This window comes from Sminthopsis crassicaudata, chromosome 2 (assembly GCF_048593235.1).
Source record: "Sminthopsis crassicaudata isolate SCR6 chromosome 2, ASM4859323v1, whole genome shotgun sequence".
In the NCBI taxonomy this organism is placed as follows: domain Eukaryota; kingdom Metazoa; phylum Chordata; class Mammalia; order Dasyuromorphia; family Dasyuridae; genus Sminthopsis; species Sminthopsis crassicaudata.
Window position 1 is genome coordinate 436,466,235 of NC_133618.1, and position 27,770 is coordinate 436,494,004.

At 35.9% G+C, this 27,770-nt stretch overlaps 1 protein-coding gene and 1 pseudogene across 8 annotated transcripts in view; one reads left to right on the plus strand and one right to left on the minus strand.

Moving 5' to 3' along the window:
- Window positions 1-8,304: 8,304 nt before the first annotated feature.
- MAPK9 (mitogen-activated protein kinase 9) overlaps window positions 8,305-27,770 on the plus strand; it is a 69,034-nt gene continuing 49,568 nt past the window's right edge. For 5 of the 8 annotated variants that reach the window (XM_074292338.1, XM_074292342.1, XM_074292336.1 and 2 more), the window contains exons 1-2: window positions 8,324-8,476; window positions 23,855-24,023. In XM_074292338.1, the coding sequence (XP_074148439.1) occupies window positions 23,902-24,023 (122 nt within the window). In that variant the 5' untranslated portion in view covers window positions 8,324-8,476; window positions 23,855-23,901. Of the gene's footprint in view, window positions 8,477-23,854; window positions 24,024-24,422; window positions 24,650-27,770 lie in introns of those variants that run through there. The other 3 variants (XM_074292339.1, XM_074292337.1, XM_074292344.1) reach the window with 3 other exon arrangements.
- Window positions 18,204-20,591, minus strand: LOC141552887 (THAP domain-containing protein 10 pseudogene; annotated as a pseudogene).

A 27,770-nucleotide genomic window follows, 5' to 3' on the forward strand; every position in this document is an offset into this window, starting at 1 on the left:
CATTATGCAATGGCCAAAATAAGCTGGAACATCATGTAGAGCAAAAGTATTTGTAAGGGAAAACAGCTTCAAAGGGATAATGGCTCTGTGTTTAGTCCAAGAAAATGTTTTACATATATGAAAATAGTAGTGACAAAGTAAAGACTGCTATCATTATAATTTACTTCTTTAGGGTTAAATGGTAATGCTTAGAATTGATACATAGATTAGTGAGCACCTACACAAATGAAATAATGAAGATAATTAGACATCAAAGTGTAAGTCAGTTCTAACTGACTAACTGACTAACTTTGATCTTCCTGGACAACATCTGTAATCTCCAAAACAATTCCTTTTTCTGTGAATGATCATTTTGTCTCCACAATGAAATGACAAGTCTAATGAAGTCTTCAACTAGGAAGAACTCAACACCTCCCTTCTGAAGTATTTCATTTTCGATTTTAAGTCTGTCTGATTAGATTTATATGTGTTCAATGAAAATATTTTTCCTAGTCCTCAATAGATATCTCTGAGTCATTTTGTGAGAGATGGCCAATGGTGTAGTTTCCTCAGCCCAAGTATCACTTCTACCAGAAAAGTTTTGTGTTAAGGCCTCAATTTTCCAGATAAGTTTCTATAGGAAGATACACATACCATTCTCTCCTCATTGGGTATTTTTAAACATGGTATAGGGGTGTGCATAATGAGGGATCGGGAATTCTCCACTTCATTGGTCTAGAGGCATTATAAATAATTATGATAATGAATGATCAGGATCTATTTGCACTGATTAGTTAGCTTTTCCTGGGAGATTGTGAGCCAATCTGGTCAGGTAATGACAAGATGGACAGTGACAGGGGGCGGAATTAGGAGATAGGGTAAAAAGAAGCAATCGAGCCTTTTTTATGAAAAAGAATAAAGGAGCTGTTAACTAAAAAATCTTTTCTGTACTCTTATTCAAACTCAGGATTTTCTGTTTGAGTGGTCCACATCTTGCACAATTTCTACATCTTAATGAAAGCTCATTCTCAGACTTAACTTTGTTTACAAATTGTTCAATTCCGAAATCTGTATTTCTTTTCTGAAACTTCTACAGTTTTTTTGCTCATAATTTTCATCTTCTCAAACAATTGTTTTCCTTTTCAATACCTCTACTTCATCTCCAATTCACTTTTCAGCTTTTTGTTATCTTTTTTCCAGTTCCACTAGGATGCTGTAACTATTTTCATCAAGATTATCCACTGCCAAACTTGAAGGCCTTTTCTTTTTTTTCTTTTCTTTTTTTTTCTTTCTTTTTTTTTTTTTTTTTTTGAGGCTGGGGTTAAGTGATTTGCCCAGGGTCACACAGCTAGGAAGTATTAAGTGTCTGAGATCATATTTGAACTTGAGTCCTCCTGAATTCAGGGCTGGTGCTCTATCCACTGCGCCACCTAGCTGCCCCTAGAAGGCCTTTTCTTGATCCTCATCTCCTTTGACATCTCTTCAGCTTCTGACAATGTTTGGTTTCACCAAATCCTCTTGATAACCATCTCCTTTCTTTTCCATTCTTTTAAAGTACACTTTATTATTCCTTATAACCTGGAAAGCAATTGATCTTGAGCTGGGAAACGACTATATATTTTGTGCAAAATTTTCTGTAGTTTACCATAAAAGTATCCATACTTGCCATACCTCCCATATCTGAGATTTTGAGAGGGAAGTTTTTAGATTCAAGATAGTCCTGTTTGAATCTTGATGCTAGATCACGGACAACTTGTTTTCCTGTGTATAAAATGGGGATAAATAACTAGTATCTACCTTACAATGTTGCTAAAAGGTTGAAATAAGATAATATGTATTAAGCCCCTTGAAATGTCAAAGGGTTCTTATTAACAAGTTTTCTCAAATGCTTTTAATACTAGTTTTGAAGGCCTATTTTCTTTTTGAGGAACTTAACTGCTAGTAGTTCCTAGGAGATACTTTTATCTGTATTGGGCTTTTCTGTTACTCCAGGAGGCTACATGATGCTTTGATCCATAATTAGCAGGTTCCTGGCTAAATTGAAATGCAAACAGAAACTAAGCACAGCTGTAGTCTCAAAAGACTTAAGCAGAAATCCAGTTTCCTGCCACTCCTTTTTCTCTCTTTGCCCAAGTGATCAGACTTCAAACACCTTAGCTTCCTTCTCTTTGCTGTCTCAGCATCTTTCTTTATTACAGTCCAATACATTCACATAAAGATGTCTTTGTTTGAATTTCTGTGGCCTCCTAAATTTAAAACTTTTGAAAAGTTACAATGTTCCCCTTCTTTGTGCTTCATCTTTCAAAGATCTTGATTTCCTTTTGGGGGAATTGGAAGGAAATAAACATTTATTAAATGCATGGCATCAACTGAGAATTTAAAAAAAATCAATATAATAAAATGGAGGTCTTTAATAGGAGCAAAGGAGTTGCAGCCCATGGTACCACACAGCAAGTGCTAGAGTACCCACATAGGGTGCTGGGAACAGAGCTTATAGAGTACAAAAGACAGAAGAATGACTAGGCTACAGATGGGAGGGGTTAGATATCTTACTGAAACTGTAATTTGTTTTGTGTACTATGCAAAAGTCCATAAAGAAAGCTTGGAAATCTGTGAAGGAGAGATTTTGGGAGGTTTACAAAATAATCTGAAACCAGAATGAACTGGTCAATTCTAGTCAATTCATTGGCCTTGTAATTAGAAACCAAGTTGGGATCAGTTAATTCTAACTGTTTGTCTATGGCAGGGGATCTTAAACTTTTTTCCACTTGAGACTTCTTTTCACCCAAGAAATTTTTACTCAACACCAGATGGATAGGTATGATAAGGTTTAGATTTAGGGAACCAAAATGAGATTAGGGTTTCTGGTGGTCAGGGAGTTAAATGATAAGGTCTAGTGGCAGGTTCAGCATTCAGGAAACCAAAGGGAGAAGTTTGGCTCCCCTGCACCCCTTGGGATTTGGTGCAAGGGTAGGGAGTTTTGGGGACTTCCTTCTGGCAGCACAGGGGTTCTCTGTAAAGGAATTTACAGACCAGAGAACCTAGATTGATAAAAGAGGTTTATTATGGAGATTAGGAAGTTAGGTTAGAAATCCTGACAGAGGGGCATAAAGTCTGGTTAAGGAAATAGATGAGGGTAAAGAGAGGGTAGCACTGGAAAAGAATATTCCAATGAACAGAGGCCCTTGGCATCCCAAGCATGGAATAGCTGGCATGTTTGGAACCTCTCCGAAAAGAGAGGATTTTAGTTTGGCTCTTTTATATTAAGTGTCCTAGTGGAGGCTGGGAGAGCCCAAGTTGGCTCAGACCTAGAGGAGGTTGGGAGAGCCCAGATCTCCTATTGGAATTCAAAGGGATACTTTTTGACCAGGATTTGTAATTGAATCAAAGGCTCTGGCATCCTGGAAAGACAACTTGTCTGGGGAGGATATGCCTCGGCCAGGAGGGGCTGGGAATCTGACAGGAATCACAGATCAACAGGAAATACAATTTCTTAAAGGGACTACAACCTGCTTCAGGTATATGGAATAGGTCAACAAATCAAACATTTACTGATAAAAAATAATAGTTTCATAACCACCACATATATGACTCCACAGTTTAAGTAGCTTTACTCTAAGGCACTCTCCTATCTCCCTTGATGACTTAGTCTTCCTCCCTAATTCAATACCACCTTTATAGTTAGTGACTAATGTTCATATTGATAGCTCATTTATCAACCTCAATTTCCTTTTTTTCCTAGTAGTATTTTATTTTTCCAAAACATGCAAATATAATTTTCAATATTCACCTTTATAAAATCTTATGTTCCAAATTTTTCCTTCCCCAAGATAGCAAGTAATCCAATATAGGTTAAACATATGCAATTCTTCTAAACATATTTCCATATTTGTCATGCTGCACAAGAAAAATCAGAAGAAAAGGTGAAAAGAAAACAAGAAAAAAAAAGGAAACAAACAACAACAAGAAGAAAGGTGAAAATACTATGTTATGATCCACATCCAGACCCCATACTCCTTTTTCTGTATGCAAATGACTCCTCTCCATCACAAGTCTATTGGAATTTGTCTGAATTACCTCATTGTTGAAAAACAAACAAACAAAAAAAACATCAAAGCTGCTTATCACATAATCTTGGTTGTTTCAGTATACAATGTTCTCTAGGTTCCGCTCACTTCACTTACATCAGTTCATGTAAGTTTTTTCCAGACTTTTCTGAAATTACAGAACAATAATATTCCATTACATTCATACACCATAACTTATTCAGCCATTCCCCAACTGATTCATTCAACTTCCAGTTCCTTGCCACTATAAAAAAGGCTGCTACATTTTTGAAATCCTGTAGTAGGATTATTCAAACCTAGACCCAATTAAGTCTATATTCAAATCTAGGCCCCATAATCTATAAAGTACAACCTGAACTAGAATTAACGCCTAAACTATAATTGACACTCAGTAAAATTGGAGAGCAGATGGTTCTTGAGAACCTGAAGGAAACATCCTTGTGAGATGCTGGCCAGACTCTAGGATGATCATGATTAACTACCTAGGGATTCCCTGGGGTCATATTGTCCTCCGAGGTCATGGGCAGATTGCCCCCCACCCTCCAGCACCCTCCAGAGCCTTATGTAAGGACTAGTACTTTGCCAACACCTTCTGGAAGAATGCCTTTTTTATTCTCAGACTATTTAACAGAGAAAATAGTTACCTAGTTGGAGTGTCACTCATGGAGAGAATGCTCTACCTGGGAACTTTCTCAATTGGAACTCAACTGGCTGCCCCAGGGATTCTCCAGCTGCTGATTCTAGAGTTGTCAGTCCCCTGGGTTAGTGATATTTTCTATAACTATACTTTATCTCTCTCTTTGTTTTACTGTATTGATTATCATTTTAAGTTACTTAAGATATTGCCTCTATAACTTAAATCAACTGTTGCTGAGTGAAATGAGCAGAACCATTAGATCACTATACACTTCAACAACAATACTGTATGAGGATGTATTCTGATGGAAGTGGAAATCTTCAACATAAAGAAGATCCAACTCACTTCCAGTTGATCAATGGTGGACAGAAATAACTACACCCAGAGAAGGAACACTGGGAAGCGAATGTAAATTGTTAGCACTACTGTCTATCTACCCAGGTTACTTATACCTTCAGAAGCTAATAACTAATGTGCAACAAGAAAATGGTATTTACACACATATATTGTATCTAGGTTATATTGTAACACATGTAAAATGTATGGGATTACCTGCCATCGGGGGGAGGGAGTGGAGGGAGGGAGGGGAAAATCTGAAAAAAATGAATAAAAAAAATTAAAAAAAAAAAGATATTGCCTCTATAAAACTGATATGTTTTTGCCTATTCCTTAAGCATTTTAAAAATTAAATCTATTTGCAGAATTGTGTGTATATGTGATTTTGTAGGAGCAAATCAAAAAAACCTTGACTTTACAACATTTGACTTCTTTTCCCTCTTTTAATGATCTCTTTGGGATACAAACAAAGGGTATGGACAATTTTATAGTCCTCTGGATATAATTACAATTGCTCTTCAGACTGTTTGGATTAGTTCACAACTCCACCAACAATGTATTCCTGTTCCAGTTTTCCCACATCCCCTCCAACATTTATCATTATCTTTTCCTGTCATCTTAGTCATTCTGAGACATGAGAAGTGGTACCTCAGAGTTGCCTAAATTTGCATTTTTTTAATCAATAGTGATGCAGAGCATTTTTTTTCATATAATTAGAAATGTCTTTAATTTCTTGGCCTGAAAATTGTCTTCAACCTCAACTTCCGTGCCTATTTTTCAAAAGTCAAGTTGGTCCTTCTCTTTGAAAGACTAACCCCTCTCTATTCTTGTTCCAACATTCTTTCCAGCAACCTTCTCCTTCACAAGAGTTCTACCTCTTGTTCAAATGGATTACTTACTGACTGTTCTGATTTAATTAGTGGAGCAGTGTTGGGGTAATAGATAAAGTCTGGTCTTAGAGGCAGAAAGACTTATGATTGACCCCAGTCATTAACTGTATGACCATATAACCATAAGCAAAGCACTAAGCCTCAGTTTCCTTACATGGAAAATGGGAGAGATCATACCAATTTCACAGGGCAGTTGTGAAGAGCAAAAAAATAACATATGTAAAGAACTTTATATGCCTTAAAGTGTCAGCTATTGTTATTATGCATCTCAAGCCTATTGCCACAAGTAAAATGCTCTTCAGTAGTTTGTTCATTCACTCATTCAGCAATAGAGCTGGAGATTCACAAACATAAAAGAAGCAATCTCAGCCTTCAAAGAGCTTATATTCTATTGGTTAAGGAAGAATATGCACATCAAAAGGCAAATATAACATTATTTACAAAGTATTCACAGGGATTCATGGGCTCTAGTAATTAGGAGATAACACTTGTGCAGGATTCTGAAGGATGCCAGAGATTCTTTGGGGCAGAGGTGAGGAAAGAATGCATTCTAGGCACGAAGGATAGTCTAAGCAGAAGGATAATCTGAGGAAAATGAAATGCCATGTATGGGAACAAGAAATAGGCCATTCAGACTGAAACATAGAGATAGGGAAATAATGAATAGTAAGTCTGGACAGTTAGGTTGAAGCCAGTCTACAAAGGAGTTTAAAAAGCCAAACAGAGAAATCTGAATTTCATCCTAGAAGCAACAGGAAGCTACTAGTAGTATAGTCAAGTCCGTGAGGCCTGAATTTGAGTCCAGCCTCAGACACTTACCAGCTATGTAGCTTGGGGTAAATCACTTCACCTCTGTTTGCTCAGTGTGTTCATCTATAAAATGAAGGCTAATAATTGTATGTAACTCCCTGTTTTTAGGATAAAATGAGATAATACTTGTATTTAGCACACAGGAATACCCGGCACATAGGAAGTCTTATATAAAAACTAGCTATTATAATTTTAGTAACATTAGATTTTCATTTATGTGGAGGATGCATTAGAGAGAGGAGAGACTGGAAGCAGAGGAAAGAGATGATAAAGATAAGATTTGGCAAATTAGTAGATATTAGCAGTGAGGATGAGATTAAAGAGTAAAGGATGCAAAATTTGTATGAACTGATATAGAGTAAAGTGAGCAGAAAAAAGGAGACCAATTTATCCAATAACAGGATATTATACAGACAAAAAATTTTGAAAAATGTAGTAACTCTCTCCAACACAATGAAATTCCAAAGGATTCAAGATGAAACATGATACCAGTCTTCTGATAGAGAACTAATGGATTCAGAGCACAGACTGAAACTTGTTTTTAACATGGCCAACGGGAAGAATTTCTTTTGCTTGATTACGCCTGCTTGTAACAAGAGTTTTGTTCTTGCTTTTTCAATCGGGGGAGGGAGATAGGGAGAAAATGAAGATCTGAAAATAAAATAACATTTATGTAGAATTTTTTAAAGAGGAGGAGGAGGAGACTCAGGTGTTTAGGACAATAGTGACACTTCAAAAGAGACATGGAAAATAGGGGCACACAAAAGGTGAGAAGAAAGAGTGGGAAGCAGGGAAGAATAATTTGAAAAGAAAACAAAATTTAATTAGATTAAAAAAAGAATAATAGAAGGCAATTTCAAGATGGAAGATCTAGGTGTCTGGGAGAAGAGAGAAGCTGTCAGTGGAAATAAGGAAACTGAGGAAACAGGTGGGATGGGGGAGGGAGAAAAACAGCTCTGCTTGGGGCCTGTAATTTTAGGATGCATAAAGGACCTGTGACTCATACCTGACCGGCAGCTGGTGCCGGGCTAGTGGAGCTCGGGAGAGACTCGGGCTGAACGCAAGTGTACACGGCACCGCGTGTATCACTGCTACGCAGCTGCGTACAGTACAAGTGTAATCAGCTCAGTCCGGCAGCACCGGCCCCTAATTGCACCTCATCTCTGCACAGAGGTAACTGTTGCGCGGAGAGCGGATGAGGTTATCGAGAGACAACAGCACCGAGTCTATGGCAGGTGGTTCATCAGGACTGTGGAATGAATGAACTGTCTCCCCTCTCGGGTAAGCAAACAAGACAGCTGGATTCGGGTGTCTACCCGTTCCCACACTTGGCTGGATGACGTGGAGAGGATGGCTTACCCTCTCCGTCCTTGGGAGGCGATAGGATCGAAGGCCACTGCCGAGGGGCGTCCAGAACACCTGAGAGCACTGGTCTATGGCAGCCCCACCAGTGTGGTGCAGCCACACCTCCGGCCACAGGATGCCCTCCCGGCAGCCCCGGCTCCGTAGCCCCGCCCCCTCTCAGGATTGGCTGCGCCTGGCTTCGCTTCTCGCTCAATGATTGGTCGTGATGACCGTCGGTCTGGCGAGCTGGGCCCCGGCGGCGGCTGAAGACGGAGCCATGAGCGGAAGGGCCTGAGCTCCGCTCCCAGCTTCAAGCTTGTACCCACTGCGGCGGTGGCGGCGGCGGCCCGGGAGCTGGGGCTGAGCCCTGAGCGCCGCCCGCCCGCCCGCCCGGACAGCCGCAGGGAGGACAGGTGAGGTGGCGGAGAGTAGCTGGGCCCGGGCACGAGAGCAGGCGGGGAGCCGGGGGCCGCGGCTGGAGGGTGGGGGGTGAGGCGGAGGTTCTTCTGAAAGAGGGGGAGGGGACGAAGCAGGGCTTGAGCTAGCGGCGGGACCAGGGGGGCTACGCCGGCCGGGGCAGGACCAGGCCGGCTGCGGGCCTCGGGAGGCCGACTGCTCCTGGCACCATGCCCCGCTCCTCCTCCCCGCCCGGAGAGTGCCGCATTCTGTCTGTCAGAGGCGCCGGAGGGACCCAGGCTCGTGCCAGCGCCGCGGAGCCGGGCCAGGGCCGGGTCCGGGGCGCAGCATCGCGAGGCGGGCCCCCAGAACCGCCCTTCCCGCTCCGTCTGCCTGCGTGACCTTGGCCCCTGTGTGACAAGAGGGGTTTGCACTCGAAGATCCCACGACCCCTGTAGCACCAGGTCTCGGCAACCCAGCCCCCTTGGGGCTTCCCAGCTGGGGGCTGGACGTCCAGGTATTCTTACGTCCCTCCCTGGTGCCTCCCTTCCCAGCTGTCATTCTTGGGCTCTCTCCTTCCCTCCCCCTCCCCATCTGGAGCCTCTTTGGGGACTGATGCCTCCCACTCCAGACTCTTGTACTGATTCATCTTGGAAAAAACAAGCCCTTGTGCTTTTCACCCCTTACACTCGTTCTTTGGAAAGGTGAAATGAGAAAAACATCACCTGAATGAAAGTCGCCTAGATTTAAGTCTCTTTTCCCAAATCCTTCAATTTTTGAAGAATTGCATAGACATCAGACTCGGGTATTATTGGTGATAATTCACATTATCGTGTAGTTGTGTGAAGTGCTTTCCTCCCAACCATCTTGGGAAGCAGGTAGTGTAGGTATAATTATTCTCAATTTACAGAGTAGGGAACTTTGAGATTTTAAATGAAATGGCCAAAGTCACACACTTTAGTAGGAAGCAGAGTGGAGAATCAAGTCTTTATCAGACCTTATTGGCATCTCCTAGCTTCAGTTTCTCAGAAAAACTGCTGAACGGGACTTGGAGAGATCTGGAAGAGTGACACTTTGTAGAGTGTCTTAAGAGAGGCCTTAGGCAAAGCTGTGCTTTCCTAGATTTTGAGCATCTTGAATTAGGTATGTTGCCAGTCTCTGCTTAGGGAACCTGGTAGACCATTTTAGTAAGTGAGGCAAAAAATGTCTTCCATGAAGAACCTTGTTTGTTAATTACAGGGAGACTTTTAGGGTTAAGAAGAGAAACGGTTTAGCTCTTGATTTAAATTTCTTGAGACCAACTTTTATATGGATTTAGTTAATAACTTGTAAGTTGTTTCCCCTTGTTCTGGCTCTTCAGCACAGTGAAATTCATTTTAATTTGTTGCCATCTTTTAGATCCTGATACATTTCCTTTTGTTGGTAAATTTCCAGACCAGCAGTTAGATGAATGTTAGCATTGACTATCTTTTAGCTGTAATTTGCTACAATGCAAAAAGGGCATTTAACTCTGATTCAGTCAGGGTTCTTTTTTTTCCCCCTATGCAGTCTCTCCTCCCTTCCCTCCCTTTTTAGAGGATTCTTTATAAATTAAAAATCCCTGCCTAGCTCTGTAACCCTAGGCAAGTCACTTAACCCCAGCCTCAGGAGGAAAAAAAAAAAAAAAGTTAAAAATCCCATTTTTAGCATGGTTTTCCCTAAGGAAATCATGATTCTCTTGTTCTCACACTGTTGTTAATTAAAGAAAAGAAAAGAAAAAAAAAACAACTGTCAGACATGTAAATATGAGGTAAATTTAATCTTTGAAAAATTCATATATAAATTAGTAAATTTCATATTTGTCTCAATAATAACTCAAATTATATTTCTTCCATTTCATAGCATCGGAAATTCGTTGACCCAGATGTCAAATATAGAGCATTTGTCAATTATACCAAAGTTTCCAAAGTTAAGCACAATTCAGGTTCAATTTCCCAATATTTTTTTTCCCTTTATAATATTTGCTAATCTAACAGTTTTGAGGCCTATTTTTCTAAGCATATGGGGACTAGGATGATATATATATATATACTTAAATGACTAAATGATAATAGTGCATAGATACAGGTGCTTTTACCTGTACTAAGAATATTTTTAAAATTGTCTAAAATCTTGTGAAATTTTCCCAAGTTTTAAGGTGGGGATGGAGGAGGAAATCATGCAGATTTTTTTTCCCCCAGATTTTTCTATTACTATTTGTTTGAGTTTGAGAAGTCAAATCCCATGAGAATGAATTATTTTTTAAAATATCAATTTTCTTAATACTTGAAAAAATTAAATATTGAGCATTAAAGTAACATTTGATGAACATTTGACTTTATTTTAAATAATCCTTTAGCAATCCAGATTCTTTCACATATTCTTTTTAAAAATTCTTTATATCTGACATTTTGTTTTGATAGGATGACTTCTCAAAACTCCACCTCCATAGCTCTATCTCCATAATTCCCTATAAAAAGTTAAGCAACACTACTAAGATAGTGATTATAATTGGCAGCATGTATCATTTTCCATTTTTGTGTTTTGTGGAACAAAAATTAAGGTGTATGATTTGACTTTAATAATTTGAAATCAGGATTGTCTATTGTATTTAAGTTTAATTTTGTTGCCTTTTTATATTATCTTTTTTTTTTTTTTTTTTTTTTTCCTTTTTGGTGAGGCAGTTGGGGTTAAGTGACTTGCCCAGGATCACACAGCTAGGAAGTATTGTGTCAGACCGAATTTGAACTCAGGTCTTCCTAACTGTGCCACCTAGCTGCCCCTAGTATTATCTTTAATATACATAATGACTTAGGATCATAAATTTAGAGTTGGAAGAGGCCTCAGAGGCCATCACATCCACTTCTTTCATTTTACAAATGAAGAATCTTAAAAATTTTAGACTAAAGATCTTTCTACATTTTGTTGAATTTTTCATATTTTCTCTTCCCTCTGGTGTACTATACAACACCACATTTCTTTCAGTCATTCCTTAGTCATTAGGCTCAGAGCAGATAAATGGCAATTGTTTTTGTTTTTCAGAAATCCCCAGGGTCTTCCCCTCCCAGTTTGATATGTGTATATGTATCTATGCATGCCTGTATACTTAAAAAAAAAAAAAAAACTAGGTAAGAAACCTTTTCCTGCCTCCTGGGCATTTTCTCAGTCAAACTGACTCCATCCAAGGCTATCTTCAGTTCTCCTGATCTATATCTTTTTCACTGGACCCAGCTGGCTCTGGAGGGAAAAGTTAGACTAGTGACTTTGTACAGCCCTTTCTTACTTAAATCACATTCACTTGCACATCATTGCATCATTTCCCTGATATGGTCCTCAAATCCAATTCACTTGTACTTCATAGCATCATCTTCCTGATGTTACGGTCCTTTTCAAGAATGAAAGATAAGCCATTGGGCACATAGTTTCTTTCCCTTTTTGACTTAAAAATATTATGACTATGACTATTTCAATGCATTCAGGTCCTTTTTCTTATTGATTTCCCTGGAAAATACATCTAACATTGAAATTTCTGGGTAAAAAAACTAAATGGTTTATCTGCATTTCTTGAATAATTTCATCCTGTTCACCAAATGTGTTGGGCTAATTCATACTTTCAGCAGTGAAGTAGGGTGCTTTGTCTCTCTTCATCCCTCCAGCATATTTTCATTGTTTCATAAGGAAAAAATATTTGAGGAAAAGGCAAACAAGGTTGAGAAAATGTAAAAAAGCAAGTATTAATTTTCTTGGAGCAGAATAGGGGAAGAAGGCCAGGACTTGGAATTGGGATTTTGATATTGTTGCCTAGCTTTGGATATTGCCCATGGACAAGTTACTTAATGTTTCAACTTTTCTGGGTCTATCTGTAAAATGGAGATAATATCTATATTACTTTAGTCATAGAGTTGTGAGAATAAGATGAGGCCGTGTATATTAAGAACTTGAATTTTTAAGTATTGTATAAATGTCAGCTATTCATGGGCATTAATAATTTTCTGTTGTTAGTTTATAGTTATCTTCTGGAAATATATCTAACATAATTTAACTTAAAACTCATATGCATAGAGTGCTTCACAGTTTATACAGAACTTTCCTCAGAACTGCCCTATGAAGTAGATAGCTAACATAAATATCTTTATCCTCATTTTGCAGATTAAAAAACTAAGATTAAGTGAATTTACACAACTGATTCTGAAATGCAACTAGTTGTGACCTCTACAACATTTTATCCCATTGAGGGTTAGGTTGGGGAAAGGATATTAATCTACAATTCTATAACTGAATTTTGATTCATGTCATCTGTTGTAAAACAAAGGTAAATGAATCATGCCGAATGACCTTGGGTAGATAATTTTAAATCTCTGGCCATAAATCACTCAAATAAGGAGTGAGACTAGCTGATATTCCTTTTAATATTAAAACTTGATGTAGTAAGCATTTTCTTTAGTCTTAACAAATCATCTAGAATTAAAATTTTAGAGTTGAAATGGATCTTAAAATTTTAGTGTATTACTGCTATTAAATGACTTGTCTTGGATTGGACTAGTAGATGGGTAGAGAATAAAGCTCAAGGTTACTGCCCTTGGCCATCTTCTTGCTTCTCCTGCCTTCTTATTTAAGAACATCCTAGATTACAAAAATGTACTTTTTAAAATCTTGTTTATTCTTTCTCAGAGTTGTTCATTCTATTAGTTCATACACTCCTTTTCAGGTTAGATTTTGCATAGAATAGTATAAATATGTATGCTATTTAGTGCATTTTAACAAAAGCCCTTGAATACCGCATCATGTATGGAGATGACTGCATTCTGTAAGGCTATTTCACCAAAATGAAAACTCCAATAAGTCCCACTAAACTAGAATGGATTTATTAGTCCAGCAACACAATTTTTGCCTATTGACTGAGGACTGTTCTACCAAATTTGGAAAAGTTCATCATCAGAAATTTGGCTACCATATGGTTGGGATGTGTTGTTTATTTTGTTTTTGTCACAGCAACTCATAAAACATCCATTGAGACATGAAAGAGTTGAGGATCCATTTTGGAGCAAATACCCAAATTGTGCAGTCATAGTTCCTTGCAGTATTGAACTAATTAATAATATATTTGTAAAGGAAACAGAAGGTCATTGTAGTTTCCAAAAGAGCAGTTATCCAGTGGAATAGTAAACAAAAATGTTATTGGGCTAAAGATAATTTTGGACCTATTTGCCATTATTTAGCAAATGAATTTTAACTGCTCTTTGGAGATAAAGTATTCTTGAATCCTGGCCTCCTTCCCCTATACTGCTCCAGGAAAATTAATACTTGCTTTTTTATATTTCCTTAACCTTGTTTTCCTTTTCCTCAAATATCTTTCCTTATGAAACAATAAAAATGTGCTGGAGGGATGAAGAGAGACAAAGCACCCTATTTCATAGTATAAAAGAACCCAATGTAATAAAAGCATACAAATCAGAGCAGTAATGGAGAAGAAAGAAGGTGTGTATGTATGTATGCATGCATGCACAAGTGTATGTATGCACATGCATGTTCATATCATCCTCACAAATGTGATAAAACTAGATTTCAATCTCTTTCCCCAATGCTGTTGTTTGTATGGAGTGAAGCAAGTCACAGAATTAAGTTCATAGCAAGGATTTATTCTTATCCCATCCTATCCCCAAGGGTAAGGGATCAACTAGGATGAGTCTAGATTTAATTCAAAACATCGATAGTTTCTACATCCAAATTAATCTGTGTCAATATTTAGTCTAATAATTAATCCAAATTAATAATCAAGATTTTTAAATTATAAGTTCCTTGATCAAAGATTTAGGAAAATAATTTCATTTCTTGCAGCAGAATGAAGATAATATATGTAAAGCACTAATTATAGAATTTTCAGGCACTTTGTATTATGGTTTATCACATTTTACATTTTATTTTCTATAGTAAAGAAATTGAGATATGTACATAAGGCATAATGATAATAATAATAACAATAATAGAAGCTAACATTTTTGTAGTGTCTACTATGTGTTAGGTACTGGGCTCAATGCTTTTCAAATATCATATTTGATCTACAACTCTTCAAGGTAGGTGCTATTTATGATTCCCATTTTTACAGATAATTGATACAGGTAGAGGTGAAGTGATTTGCCCAGTGGCACATAGCTAATCATTGCTAGAGACTGCTTTTGAACCCAGGAAGAGGATTTCTTACTAGAATGAAACCACAAAAAAATTGAATAGAGGTAAATATGAAACCCACACTTTTTGAATAATCAGTTATATCAGTATAGAATGAGAAAGGTAAGGTTTCTCAGCAGTAGGTGTTTACATAAGGACAGAGGCTAAGGAGGAAAATTAGAATTTTAGTTTGATCCAAAGTTCTATATGAGTCGGTATGATGTGATTACAAAAGAAACTTAAATCATCAATTGCCTTAGCAGGACAATTTCTATTTCACTGACAATCCAACTATATTCTGATCTGATAGAAGACATCATGTCTCTTTCAGAACCATATTTTAAAGGCAACATTGACAAATCAGCATGAACTCAGAGGAAGGATATAGAATGATGAAGAAACCAGGCCCATTGACTAAGGGTTGAAGGAATAAGCTATGTTTAGCTTAGAGAAAAGAAGATAAAGAATTGTTGTGGTAGTTAAATTCAAACATTTAAAGGATTATTACATACATGAAAAATTAGGCTAATTCTTTGTTTCTTGAAATTTCTAACTATTTGATGTAACAGAATATAATTTTGGCTCTCACCATATAAAAAACTTTGTAATCTATAAAGTTCTCTAACCTATTGCAAAAGGGTTTCTTCTTGAGGCTGGAGGTTTTAGTACATTATATTTAAGGCTCCTTCTAATGCTAACATTGTATCATTCTGATGGGAATAAAGTGTAGCTCTAGATAGATAGTAAGAGCTATTGAATTTGAAGTCTGTCTTTTAAATATCTTCCCAAGTCCTTTTTGCCTAGCATAGTCCTTGGCTGGGCATCAAGATATGGTGGGTAGAGAGCCAGTCTTAAAACCAGAGAAACTTGAATTCAGGCCCTGCATAACACACGCATTACTAGCTATTTGTTCCTGAGCATGTCACTTAACTTCTCAGTGTTGTAAGTAGTTCTGTAAGATTATAAATTGAAGTAGTGTTGACCTTCCTTGGTAGAGGAAGTTTATTTAAATTGAAATTCTTTACACTATTGAAATTATAGGGTCAGCCCCTATTTCTTATTCTGTAATTTCTGGCTGACTTTTAATTTGCTGCTTTGAAGTTTCACTTTGTTGTGGTTCTTCCTGATATGGGCAATTACCTACCTTGAAAACTTCAATTTTTTTTTCCTTATGAAAATTACTATGTAGTTATAACTAATTGTTAGAGTTGAGCAATAAACCAGAGGCAAATAAATTTGAAAAACTGTGCCCCACTCGTGACCTAAATATAAATAGTTGATAGTTTTTTCCTATATTTCTATTTACTGTTAATAGCTGAAGCTGGTACATTCTGCTCCAAGTTCTTGTAAGTGATTCTGGCTCTCATTCTGGGAGAAAGAAAGAATTAGATCAAATCCCATAATTTTTTGTTATATAAAGTAGAAAAATATCCAAGCTTCAGCCAATGTTCCTCATTTTAGCTGAATAGAGCAATGTTTGTGTTAGCTGATATGTCCATTTTCTAAGCATCATTTTGTAGGTATTTTCTGTGATGCTTATGAAAGCAGCCAGAATTGAAAATACTGTCATATAAACATGGACTAGAAGTTGGCAAACCTGGGTTCAAGTTCCAGAGCTGTATGACCTTAAACAAGTTACTTTACCTCTCTAGTCTTTTATTCCTTTCCTGAGGCCACTAGATGTCATAGTAGATAGAAGATTGGACTTGGAATCAGGAAGACCTGGCTTTTTGCCTTTCCTCAGATACTTTTAACTGCATGATGCTGGGCAAGTCACTTAGCCCCTATTTGCCTGCGTTTCCCCCTTTATAAAATAGGAATAATAATAGCACTTACCTTCCAAGTTTGTTATGAGGATCAAATGAAATAATCTGTAGATTGCCATGCAAACTTTAATGTGCTACCTTAAGACACTAGCTATTAAATGCCAGACATTTTTAAAATGGATAGTGCATTATCTACACATTAATATTTTGCAAAAAGCACTTTTTAAACCACACAATGTAATATTTTGTACATTTATTACTATTATTATTTGTTGATGATGAGAATGGCTAGACCAGAGAATATCTGGTGTCTAGAAATTATAAATCCACAGTACCTTTACATAGATATAGTTCAGAAAATCAAGGTAAATGCTGGACTCAGATGCAACCCAAGCTGCAGAGACATTCAGCAAGGTTCACCTTCTCTTCACGATATTTTAGTGAGACAACCCTTAAATTCAGGGGGAGCTGTACCACATCAAGTATAGGTTGAAGCATTTCATAGGTTTTCCTGTTAGCTTATTTCTGCCTATATAGTTATCCCTTCTATAGTTTCTATACCCTTCTAATTTAAATGCTAACTCCTATTCCCTTATCATCTAGAAACATCTGCCCTTCTGCTTTTTAGCCTAACTTTATCTTATGGACAATTGAAGTAAGCAAGCTAATGTTGGCAGGTATTACTTTCTTCATTTTTATTTAGTCATTTAAGAACAGGAAGAGTAAGAGGAGGTACAGGGTTGGTTACTCAGAAATAATGGTTAAAAGACTTAGGATAGCAAAAAGTCAAGGCAGCTAAGGATTTCAAATGGTGAAGAACATTTGAAATGACACAATAAGACAGTACAGATAATGTGTGTAAAAACCCTAAATGATAATAACAATAAGCTAGTACTGATAATGTGTATAAGCTCTAAAACTACATAGCTATTAGCTATAACTTTTTATTATTAGTCAATAAGAATTTATTAAGCACCACACATATTATAAGACCTGGAGATACAAAAAGAGATAAAACATCTCTTGTCTTCAAGAAGCTCACAGTCTAATGCAGGGAGAGGCTGGAGGAGACATATGCCCGAGTTGATACCCTGGCTTTTATAACTTCTACTTGCTAACATGACAAGGGCAAAATCACTCAACCTGTTTCCTTCTCTGTAAAATGAGGATCATAATGGCTGCATTACCAGATTATTACAAAATTATAGGAGAAGCTCTGTGTAAATCTTAATACTCAAATGGATATGTGATCATATCAATCATTTCCCAGTGGCACTTCAGTGTGCATTCCACTTTTACCTTTTCATCCTTTGTATTTCTTTTCCAAGTCCTCCCAAGAGGCTTATTCAGTGTGTTGGAAGACTTTCTCATATTCTCTTAACATTGTAAAACACTGACTATCCGCCCCTCTCATTCCTTATCTTTGCTGCATGATCAACTTATATTTTCTTCCTATTAAATATTTCTTTGATGATATTTTTTACCCCTGTTCTTCAGAGATCCTCATTTATTATATGTTGCAGCCTGCTTATACCCATATACTTATCCATTGCTTTGTGTTATATCCTTTTTTTTTTTTTTTTTTTTTTTTTAAATTAAGTTCTTAGGTTGGTGTTCTGTTCCTTGTCTTGCTGACATACAGCAAGACTGCCTATGTTGGCATTCAAAAGATAATTTTTTTTTTATTCTTCATTCTCTTGGTTAGTCAAACCAAAATATTGAGTGATTACAAATTTCTTCCAGGAAGCTCTGCATTTGAGGGGGGGGGTGTGGAGATTTGAGGCAATTGGGATTAAATGACCTGCCCAGGGTCACACAGCTAGGAAGTGTTAAGTGTCTGAGACCAGATTTAAACTCAGCTTCTCCTGAATTTTTGTCAAATAATGAGTTATTTTCTTTTTTCTTTGAAGCTGGGGTTAAGTGACTTGCCCAGGATCACACAGTTAGGAAGTGTTAAGTATCTGAGATTGGATTTGAACTCGGGTCCTCCTGAATTCAAGGCTGGTGTTCTATCCACTGCTCCACCTAGTTATTTTCTTAAAATATAAGTTATTTTCTTAAAAATTTGTATCTTTGGGTTTATTAAACACTATATTACTGTAGCTACTTCGTACTGTTTATTGTATGCCTAATCTAATCTACTAACCCATTACTCTGTTTCTTAGCCAGTAACAGATTGTTTTCATGATTACTGCTTTATAGTACAATTTGAAATTTAGGCTATCTTCAATTTTTTTTTTTAATTTTCAATAGTATTTTATTTTTAAAATACATGTAAAGATAGTTTTCAACATTTGTTTTTATAATATAAGTTCTTGGTTGTTTGCTTGATATGATACTGAATAAGTAAATTAGTTTAGGTAGAATTGTCATTTTTTAAATAGTGATTCAGTCTACCCTAAACAATTAATATTGTTCTAATTATTCAGATATGATTTTGTTAGTATGAAAAGTGTTCTGTAATTGCATTTATAAAGTTCCTGAGTTTGTTTTGGCAAGTAGATTTCTGAGTGTTTTCTATTTTCTACACATACTTCCCTATTTCAATGTAAGACACCACTATTCTTTTTTTTTTTTTTTTTTTAACTTCAAAAAACCTTTTTATAATATGTGCAATCAATCTGCACAGAACCAATAGTACACAAAGATGCATAGTGGAAGCTTCTTTCCACCATTCTAAAAAAAAAAAATTACAGTACATAAAGTAAGTTTCTTCAGAAACCACAATAATGGAATGGCTATTTGAATGATATTGCCATAGGAATTTCCCTGGTTGATGCAAGTTAACTTGCACATACTTTCCAAACATTTAGTTTATTAGAATAAAAAATAAAAATGGTATTGATAGAGGAAAAACTAGGTCAAAGACAGATATTTGAAATTCTTCTAGGAATACAGTCTTATATAAGACTTTAACAATTCCTATACATGAAATTAATAGAAATCTAAATTAGCTAAAACTGTAAATTGATGTAAATTAGTCTGACTCACAAGACAGTTTAAGTAAACAAAATCCAACCAACAATTATGCCATTATCCACAGAAAATTTTCTATGAGATACAAAGCTTTCACTAGGAATTCTCAAAGGTACTGAGTCATAATTCTAATGATATTAGAACTAAACAAAATACAGGTCATCCTATTAAATAACCATCTAAACATAAACATCCTACTCTTATCCTAATCATTTACTATTATTTGTTTTTTTCTGTAGTCATTTTGTTGTTTTATAGTTTTAGTTTCAAGAATAACAATATCCTTAAGTAGTGAATGTTTGATTTGTCTTAGGAAATCTTAATTCACTTTTATATGGGTTTGCTAGTTTCCAAAAAAAAAAAAAAAAAAGAACAGAAGGTGAAGGGACTATCAGAACCAATTCCAGTAGCTGTCAATGTAGGCAAATTTTTTGTCTCACTTAAAACAAGGCTTGTTGGTGATAAAATATCAAATTTTCATGAAAAAAACAACAGAATCATAAAATCAAAGAAATAATTACACACTGGTAAGAATTAGAATCTATAATACACTGAATGATTTGATGATGTCCACATTCAATATGTCTGTTCTTTAACCTGCACAGCTATGTAAGATAAATCGATCTGTTCACTCTTGATATCCCAGTCAGTATCTGTTTCAGAATCACTGGAGTAAATGTCAAATAGAGAAGATGTTCTAGGAACAGACCATAATTCATCTGTTTGTGTAGCTGCATCACATGGTTGCTTATTTGATATTTTTACTTTAGCCTGAATACCTGGGCAGTCGCGGGCCTTTTCCTGGAGGGGAGGAGAGGTTTGCAGGGGGGGGGGGGGGGGGTCGGCGGGAGGAACGTCCGGCTGCTGAGCCGGTTCTGAGGGGTTCTCCATGCTCCTCCGCCGGGCGCTCCTCCGGAGGCAGGGCCGGTGTCCGGTGCAGAGTGGGCACAGCGCCTGCCACCACCCGCAGGCGCTGGGAAAAGTGCAGATTCTTCTGGATGACGGACCAGCCATCGAAGCAGCAGAGGGCGAAGTGGTCAGAGCAGATAACAGAGCCATCATTGCCCCCGTACCAGTCGGCGCGGTGGCCCTGCACGAAGCGGTCCCAGAGCAGCCGAACCGCGCGATCCTTGGGGAAGCGGAACAGGGACTTGCCTGACTTAGTGGTGTTGCCACAGTGGGCGGCCACGCAGCGGGCCGGCATGGCAGGGAACCCGCCCGCTGGCTGCCTACCGCACTCGAAGCTTCAGTGGGCGAACTCTCCGCGTCCCGGCTCTTTCTCTTTCTCCGCCTCTAGGACAACTATTCTTCACAGGGTTATTTTTTGGTTACATTTTGACTTCCAACCCTTTCAACTCCACATTATAGAAGGCCAGCATTTGACATACACATATATATGGAGCTATACAATACAAATTTTATATAACAGTTCTTTCTCTGGAGATAGGTAACATTTTCCTTTGTAAGTCCTTCATTTGATTTCAATATTCAAATTACTCAGGATAGTTTAATCTTTTACAGTTATTCTTTGAACAAAAATGCTGCACAATTTATTCAGCCATTCCCTAATTGATGGGCATCCCCTTAATTTCCAGTTTTTTGCCACCACAAAGAGTGCTGTTATAAATATTTTAGAACATATAGATGCTTTTCTGTTTTCCTTGTTTTTCCTTTCTCTTGGAAAGCAGACCTGACTGGTATTGCTGGATCAGAGGTACATACAGTTTTTAAAATCTTTGGGCAAGATGATTGGATCAGTTCACAATTTCACCAGCAGAATATTAGTATCCCAGTTTTTCCATATCCCCTCCAACATTTATCATTTTTCCCTTCTATCAATTTTAGTCAGTCTAATAGATATGAAGTATCATCATAGAATTGTTTTAATTCACATTTCTTTAATTGATGATGTTTAGAGCATTTTTTTCACATGACTAGATAACTTTGATTTCTTCCAAAAACTGTTGACATTCTTTGACCACTTACCAATTGGGTAATGGTTCACACTATAAATTTAATTCAGTTATCTATGTATTCGAGACATGCCTCAAATTCCTTTATCCTAGAAGCTATCTGTACAATATTTTTTTTTTTTTTTGCCAATTTCTTGCCTTCTAAGCTTGATTACATTGGTTTTATTTGTACAAAGCCTTTTAATTTAATGCATATTTTGGCATTAGTTTCTGCTAGTTTGCTTTCCAGTTTTCCTAGCAGTTTTTCAAATAACGAGTTGTTATCCCAAAAGCTTAGATCTTTACATTTGTCAAATGTATTATCTTTTAATTGCTACTATGAGGCTTTATTAAAAGCCTGTATTTGTATACACATATACATAAACACATATGAAATTAATAATTGCTTCTTGGAAGCAGCTGGTGACACAGTAGATAGAGCAGGTAGAGCACTGGGCTTGGAATCAAATATGGCCTCAAACTAGCAAGTCTTGTTAACCTCTGTTTCGGTTTTCTCTGCTGTAGAATGGGAATAATAATGTAATCTACCTTGCAGTGTTATTTTGAGGAACAAATGAGAGATTTGTAAGAAGCACTTACCACAGTACCTGATATATCAAGTGGGTGCTATATAAATGTTCTCTTCCATTCCCTTCCCTGCCCTTTTCCTTTTCTTACTTAACAGAAGACTCCTAAGTAAGAATTAGGTACATTTTGGGAAAGAATATATTCCTTCTCTTGTTAGGAAGTGTAAGAATGGGAGCTATTGAAAATTACATTATTCATCTAGAAAAGATGATTATCATCTATTAAAAGACATGTAAGAGCAATTAACTTGAAGTAGGTTAACTGTTTTGGATTTACTGTTTGACTTCTCTCCACAAAAATGAAAGTTTGAAAATTATTACAGTTAAAACAAATAATAATTCAATTCACTTGCAAGTTAAGATATCATTTTTCTGATGTCATTGGTTCTCTTCAAGAATGAAGAACAAACAATAGCAACAGAATAAACAAGCAAAGACAACTCCTGCTATAGTCAACCTGATAATATATGAGATTCTTGGACAATAGGTAAACATTCTTTCATTGGTCCTTTTATATAAAGCTTAGTTGTCTTGATAGGAATATTAAAAGCATTAGGAGGCAATCTGGTTTCTGTTGAAAGAATTTGGAGTCTAAAGAAGTGGCTTTTAATCCCATCTTTTCCAAAATCCTGTCCTCTTGATGCTAATACCTTCTTTTCAAGATTATCTTCAATTTATCCTCTGTGTGTGTGTGTGTGTGTGTGTGTGTGTGTGTGTGTGTGTGTGTGGATATATTAGTGTTTATGTAAGTGTGTATATATAGGATACACACACACACACATACTATATATGTTTGCACATAGTTTGCATGTAGTCTTTCTCATTAGACTATGAACTTGAGAGTGAGAACTGGAAGAAGTTGGTGGTACCTTTTTTCCCCCCAGTTCTAAACTTTTGGTTTGTATAGTTCATTAAATGGTGATTTAGAAACTGTTTTCCAAAAAATGATGTTAGAATGAATGATAACTGAAAATAAAAATAACATAAACAATTTATTATATTTTAATAAATATATTATATATTGTATATATAACATATTATAATGAGTACTAATATACATGATAAAATTTCTCTACTTTCTACATGGTTGACTCAATTACTGATTCTTTACTGAAGACAGTCTTAAAGTAGGTCTCAGCATAAGTATGTTTCTTAACAATCTTTTCAGTAAAGCTTATCAGGTTGTTTTATGTTGTATAGTTATATACATATAGGTAAACCTCAATTCTGAAGGAGATTATATTTTAAAACTCCGTGTGTAGCTAGAAAGTAATTTCATATAAATATTTGTGTGAATTAGGCTCAAGGCCTACTTTATAAAAATGATAGCATATACACCTGCTTCTCTCAACTTTAAACCGTTGTGGTATTGCCCACCTATATTCTGGAACAATTATTGACAAGGTACAAATCTCATAATTTAGGATCAGACAGTGGAGGTTAGAGCTAATTGAGGTGGCTCACCAATGGAGAAGCAGCAATTGAACCTCCTACTCCTCTTTCCTTCTTCCATGGATCTGGAGTTCATTCAATTTAGACAAAAGAAAAGTAACTAGGATAGGATTTTTCTTTAGGTATGAGGTACAGAAATAAATGTTTCAGGGATTAGAAAAAAGAAAGTATAGAATCTAGGATTATCTCCAAGACTCCTATTCTTTCTACATATTAACTTCTGACCAAGATCTCTCTCTTCTCTTTGGCTGTTAATGTTTGAAAGAAATAAATAATTGAAGATTTCTTTTGTGATAATATTTGTAATTTTGTGTTTTTGAGGGCCAGAAGATACTCTAATTTCCATCTTCACTGAAGATTAATTCTCATAACTTGTTTTTAAAAATGGAAAATACTAAAATAGATAAGAATAAATGATAAATGAATAAGAATAAATATTTTAGTAAGAATCCATGTATATTTTGCTTTTCTTAAAGGAATTCAAACGGTACCAGGTCTTTGGAAAACTACGTGGCTCTGCATCATGAGTGACAATAAATGTGATAGTCATTTTTATAGTGTGCAAGTTGCAGATTCAACTTTCACAGTACTGAAACGTTACCAGCAATTAAAACCAATAGGATCTGGAGCTCAGGGAATTGTTTGGTAAGTAATAAACTTTGCTATCATGAAATGGTTGGGGTGCAATAAAAGGTAAAGCTGACTTTCCAGAATTGAAAATGCTTATATTGTAATGCTCTATTTTTTTTACTACAGGATTATGAGCTAAATTGAATCTACTTCTTGCTGTAATTAAACATAGTGAAATTATTTGCAGGATACAAACCTCAGTTCTTAAACCTCTACATAAATTATAATAGATGGCAATTTTCATTTCTTATTTCCTTTTTGTTTTGTTATTTTCCCCTAATAGTTATAATAGTAAAATATATGATTTAACAGTGAGTTGGTGAGAGATTCTGGGGTTTGCTCATTTCTTCATCATGGCCACCTTTTTTTCCCTCTTACCCCCTTTTATTCCCAATCACTCCTATCCATTTCTAGGAGCCATCAATGCAGTGCCTTGCCAGTAACTGGCTGGATGAGGCAAGTCAGTATCATTATCACTCCATGGAATAACCAGGAAGGGATGCTGTGTGAGGGGTTGGGCTGGCCGTCTCCTCTTTGGTGTGTTACCTCAACTATGTCCAGTCTCTACTGTCTGATCCTGAATCTTAGTCTCTTGCTTGGTAAGACAATGAGCTGCCACTACATCATTGGGCCAGCTAAAGGTAAAGTTTTTCAAATTTTTTCTAGTCTACAGCTACCAGCAATTCCAAAACACTTTTTTGTCCCGCATTTTACTGGGCAACAAGCTCTTTTTCCCCTCCCTAAAGACAAGAATGGTCTTTACCATTTTTAAACAAAAATAAAATTAAATACAAACTGGTAAGTAACATAAAGCTAAGGTGAAGAAGAAATCAAATTAGTAGTTAGAGTTCCAGTTTGAGAGATTTGTACCCTGAGGCAGTGGTTAAAGAAGAGCCCTTTGGACATTTTAACTGAGGGTGTTGAGTTTGATTCTTTTTGACTGGTTACTTAATAAGAAGTGTATTTAGCTTTTTTTCATCTGTTGTAGTTCTTGGGTGATCAGGAAAAAATATTTGGAAGAGGTAAAATTTGCAGTCCATATTTTAAACAGTTTATAAGAAAAAGGGACAATCTTTGGGAGTCATTCATTGGTGTTTTCTAAAATGATAGTATTAACTTTCAAATGGGTACCATTTTGTATAAAACTCATCCAATGTGTTATCAAAGAGTTACCAGGGAATTCATGGAATTTAAGAAAATTTTCTTGTTCTTAGTGTGACTTTCTTTGAGATGAAGCAAACTTTAGTAGGTTTATATTCCATCTTATTTTTTAGAGCCAAACCATTTGACTCACAGATGTGTTTTCCTGAGAATAATCTTGAGGACATTTAAAAATATTTATGGCCTGCCATCTATAAAAGGATTTTTAAGTGTTTTACTATAAATTAGTTAAGGACAAAGTCAGTATTTAATTGTCATAGTGAAAGCTTTATTATTTATAAAAGAGAAAGTGAAAAGAACTACCTTATTAGAACAGTGGTGTTCATCACTAATTAATCATGCTAAACTAACAGAATGTTGGTTTCATTTGATGATTGTTTTTTTGATTCCTGGCATGTGCCAATTATTTTAATTTTTTTTTTTTTAAAAGGAAATTTTGATGAAATTCTATGAATTTTTATTTGAACAGAATAAAACAAATCACAAATTAAAATATGTAAGGTTTATTACCATACCTTCTTCCTAAGAAAAACTTCTCTAATAGTGGTAGTTAAAAAGGCATTTTGAATTTTTCAGAGGAAGATAAAAAGAGCCCTTGATTTTTTTAAATCCGAAGGTCTGGGTATATTTTTAGGTTCTAATACTTTCTGACTTTGAGCCTTAGTTCCTTCTTCTGTGAAATAGCAATAATAATTCTTGTGAATAACCCATCTCACTGACTTGTAAGAAAAGTTCTTTTTAAATCTTAAAGTGCTATAGAAATATGAATAATTTTTATTTGGATATTTACAGTCATTTAAACACTGAAACTAATGGGTAAAAATGCCATAAACTGACAGTATTAATCTAGAGGCTTCTGATACTATATTCCAAGTAGAATTTTGAAATTTTTCATTTCTTAATAATTATTTTGCTTTAGAAACATACTAATCATTTTTATTAGAGTATTAAGATCAGAATGAAAGAAGAACCTAAGGAAAGGAAAGATTGATACATTAGAACTAGAGGGGATTTTTTTGGATCATATCCCCCCAACTTACTATTTCCCTTTTTTATTGTTCTTATGGTCCATTGAGTTTTCCCTATCACAAAATCTTTGTTGTTCACTTTTCTTTCATTCCTCACTTTAATTTTCCATATTTATTTCTACCTCCATACTTTTGTTTCTTCTGCTTTATTTAAAAAAAATGGGGGGAAGGGTGCTTCTTCACTTAATCTACCCTTATCCTACCCATTCTTTGCAATCAACTTTATGAAATATTTACACACCTTAGTGTAATTTCCCTTATTGTGAAGATTTTTGACATTTGCAGACAATCTTTAACACAGTATCATGTATTTACTTATAAGCATACATGCTGGAGAAACTGTACCACTATGTATGTTATTTTATATATGTTATTTTAGATATCACTTCCTTTTCTCAGAACCTCAGAGACCTTTTCTGTAAAATTGAGGAGATTCATAAAAAGATTATTTGTTCCAAGCTCTAATATTTTTTCATATGAATGATAAATGAGAGAGCCGGCAGCAGAACCCAATCTTTCTAATACCCAACACCAAGATGTTTCTCAACTTAAGAGAAATAGAAAAAGATGTTAGTTAACACCACTTTCAGTCATATATTGATAACATTTTTTTTTTTTTTTTTTTTTGCTATTGGTTTTAGGGAAGAGGGATATTATTTTTATCAGTTTTTTCTTGTTATACATAAATATTTACAGAATTAATAGTTTTCTATCACCAATATTTCCTTTTTAAATGTACAAACATGCAATTTCTGAACCCCTCTCCAAAAATCCAAGCTGTTGAATCAAAATAATGATGATTTGATTTCTAATTCAGTTTTATGAAGTGTTTAATCTTTTAAAAAGTTATTTTTAGATCTTGCAAAATTGGAAAATGTAATTAGATCCTTGTTACAAAATACCTAATATATCATTCTTCTTTTTGCTTTCTCCAATATTGTATAAGTAGGAGAATCCTGTGCTAATCCTCTTGCTACTTTTGTATTAACTTAACTATTCTTTCATGAAAAGAAAAAAAAACCTATAGGCCATGGTTTTCTTTTATATAAAATTATCTATATATAAAGCTCCTTCTAGTCATAGTAGCCTATGACTTTTTGTGGAAGTTACTGCCTGTTTTATTTGGTTCAAACTCCAGATTCTACCATAAAACATACTTTTGTTCAGGAGGCTCATTGTCTCTTTTACATTTAACTTTACATGTAGTCTCTTGATGTTATAGAGAGAACACTGGACTGGGTATCAGAAGGTTTAGTTCATAGCTTTAGCTCTTCCGCTGTAATAATATAGTCTTGGGTAAGATACATCATGTCCCAAGCCTCAACTTCACTATGCATAAGATGAATATGACCTTTTTGTGCTAGGATTCTATGATATTCTATTCTAAAGAAAATAATTTACTATTGCTTTTAAATAACTTGTCAAATTGAACAAATGGTACTTTGGTTTATACTACTTCATAAGCCAAAAGAAAAAAAATTGCAGAGGAAGAAAACAGGAACTTTAATTCAAATAGATAATTCAATTCTATGTCATTGTGAATATATCTTTGATAGTTTTGGTTCTTCTCTTT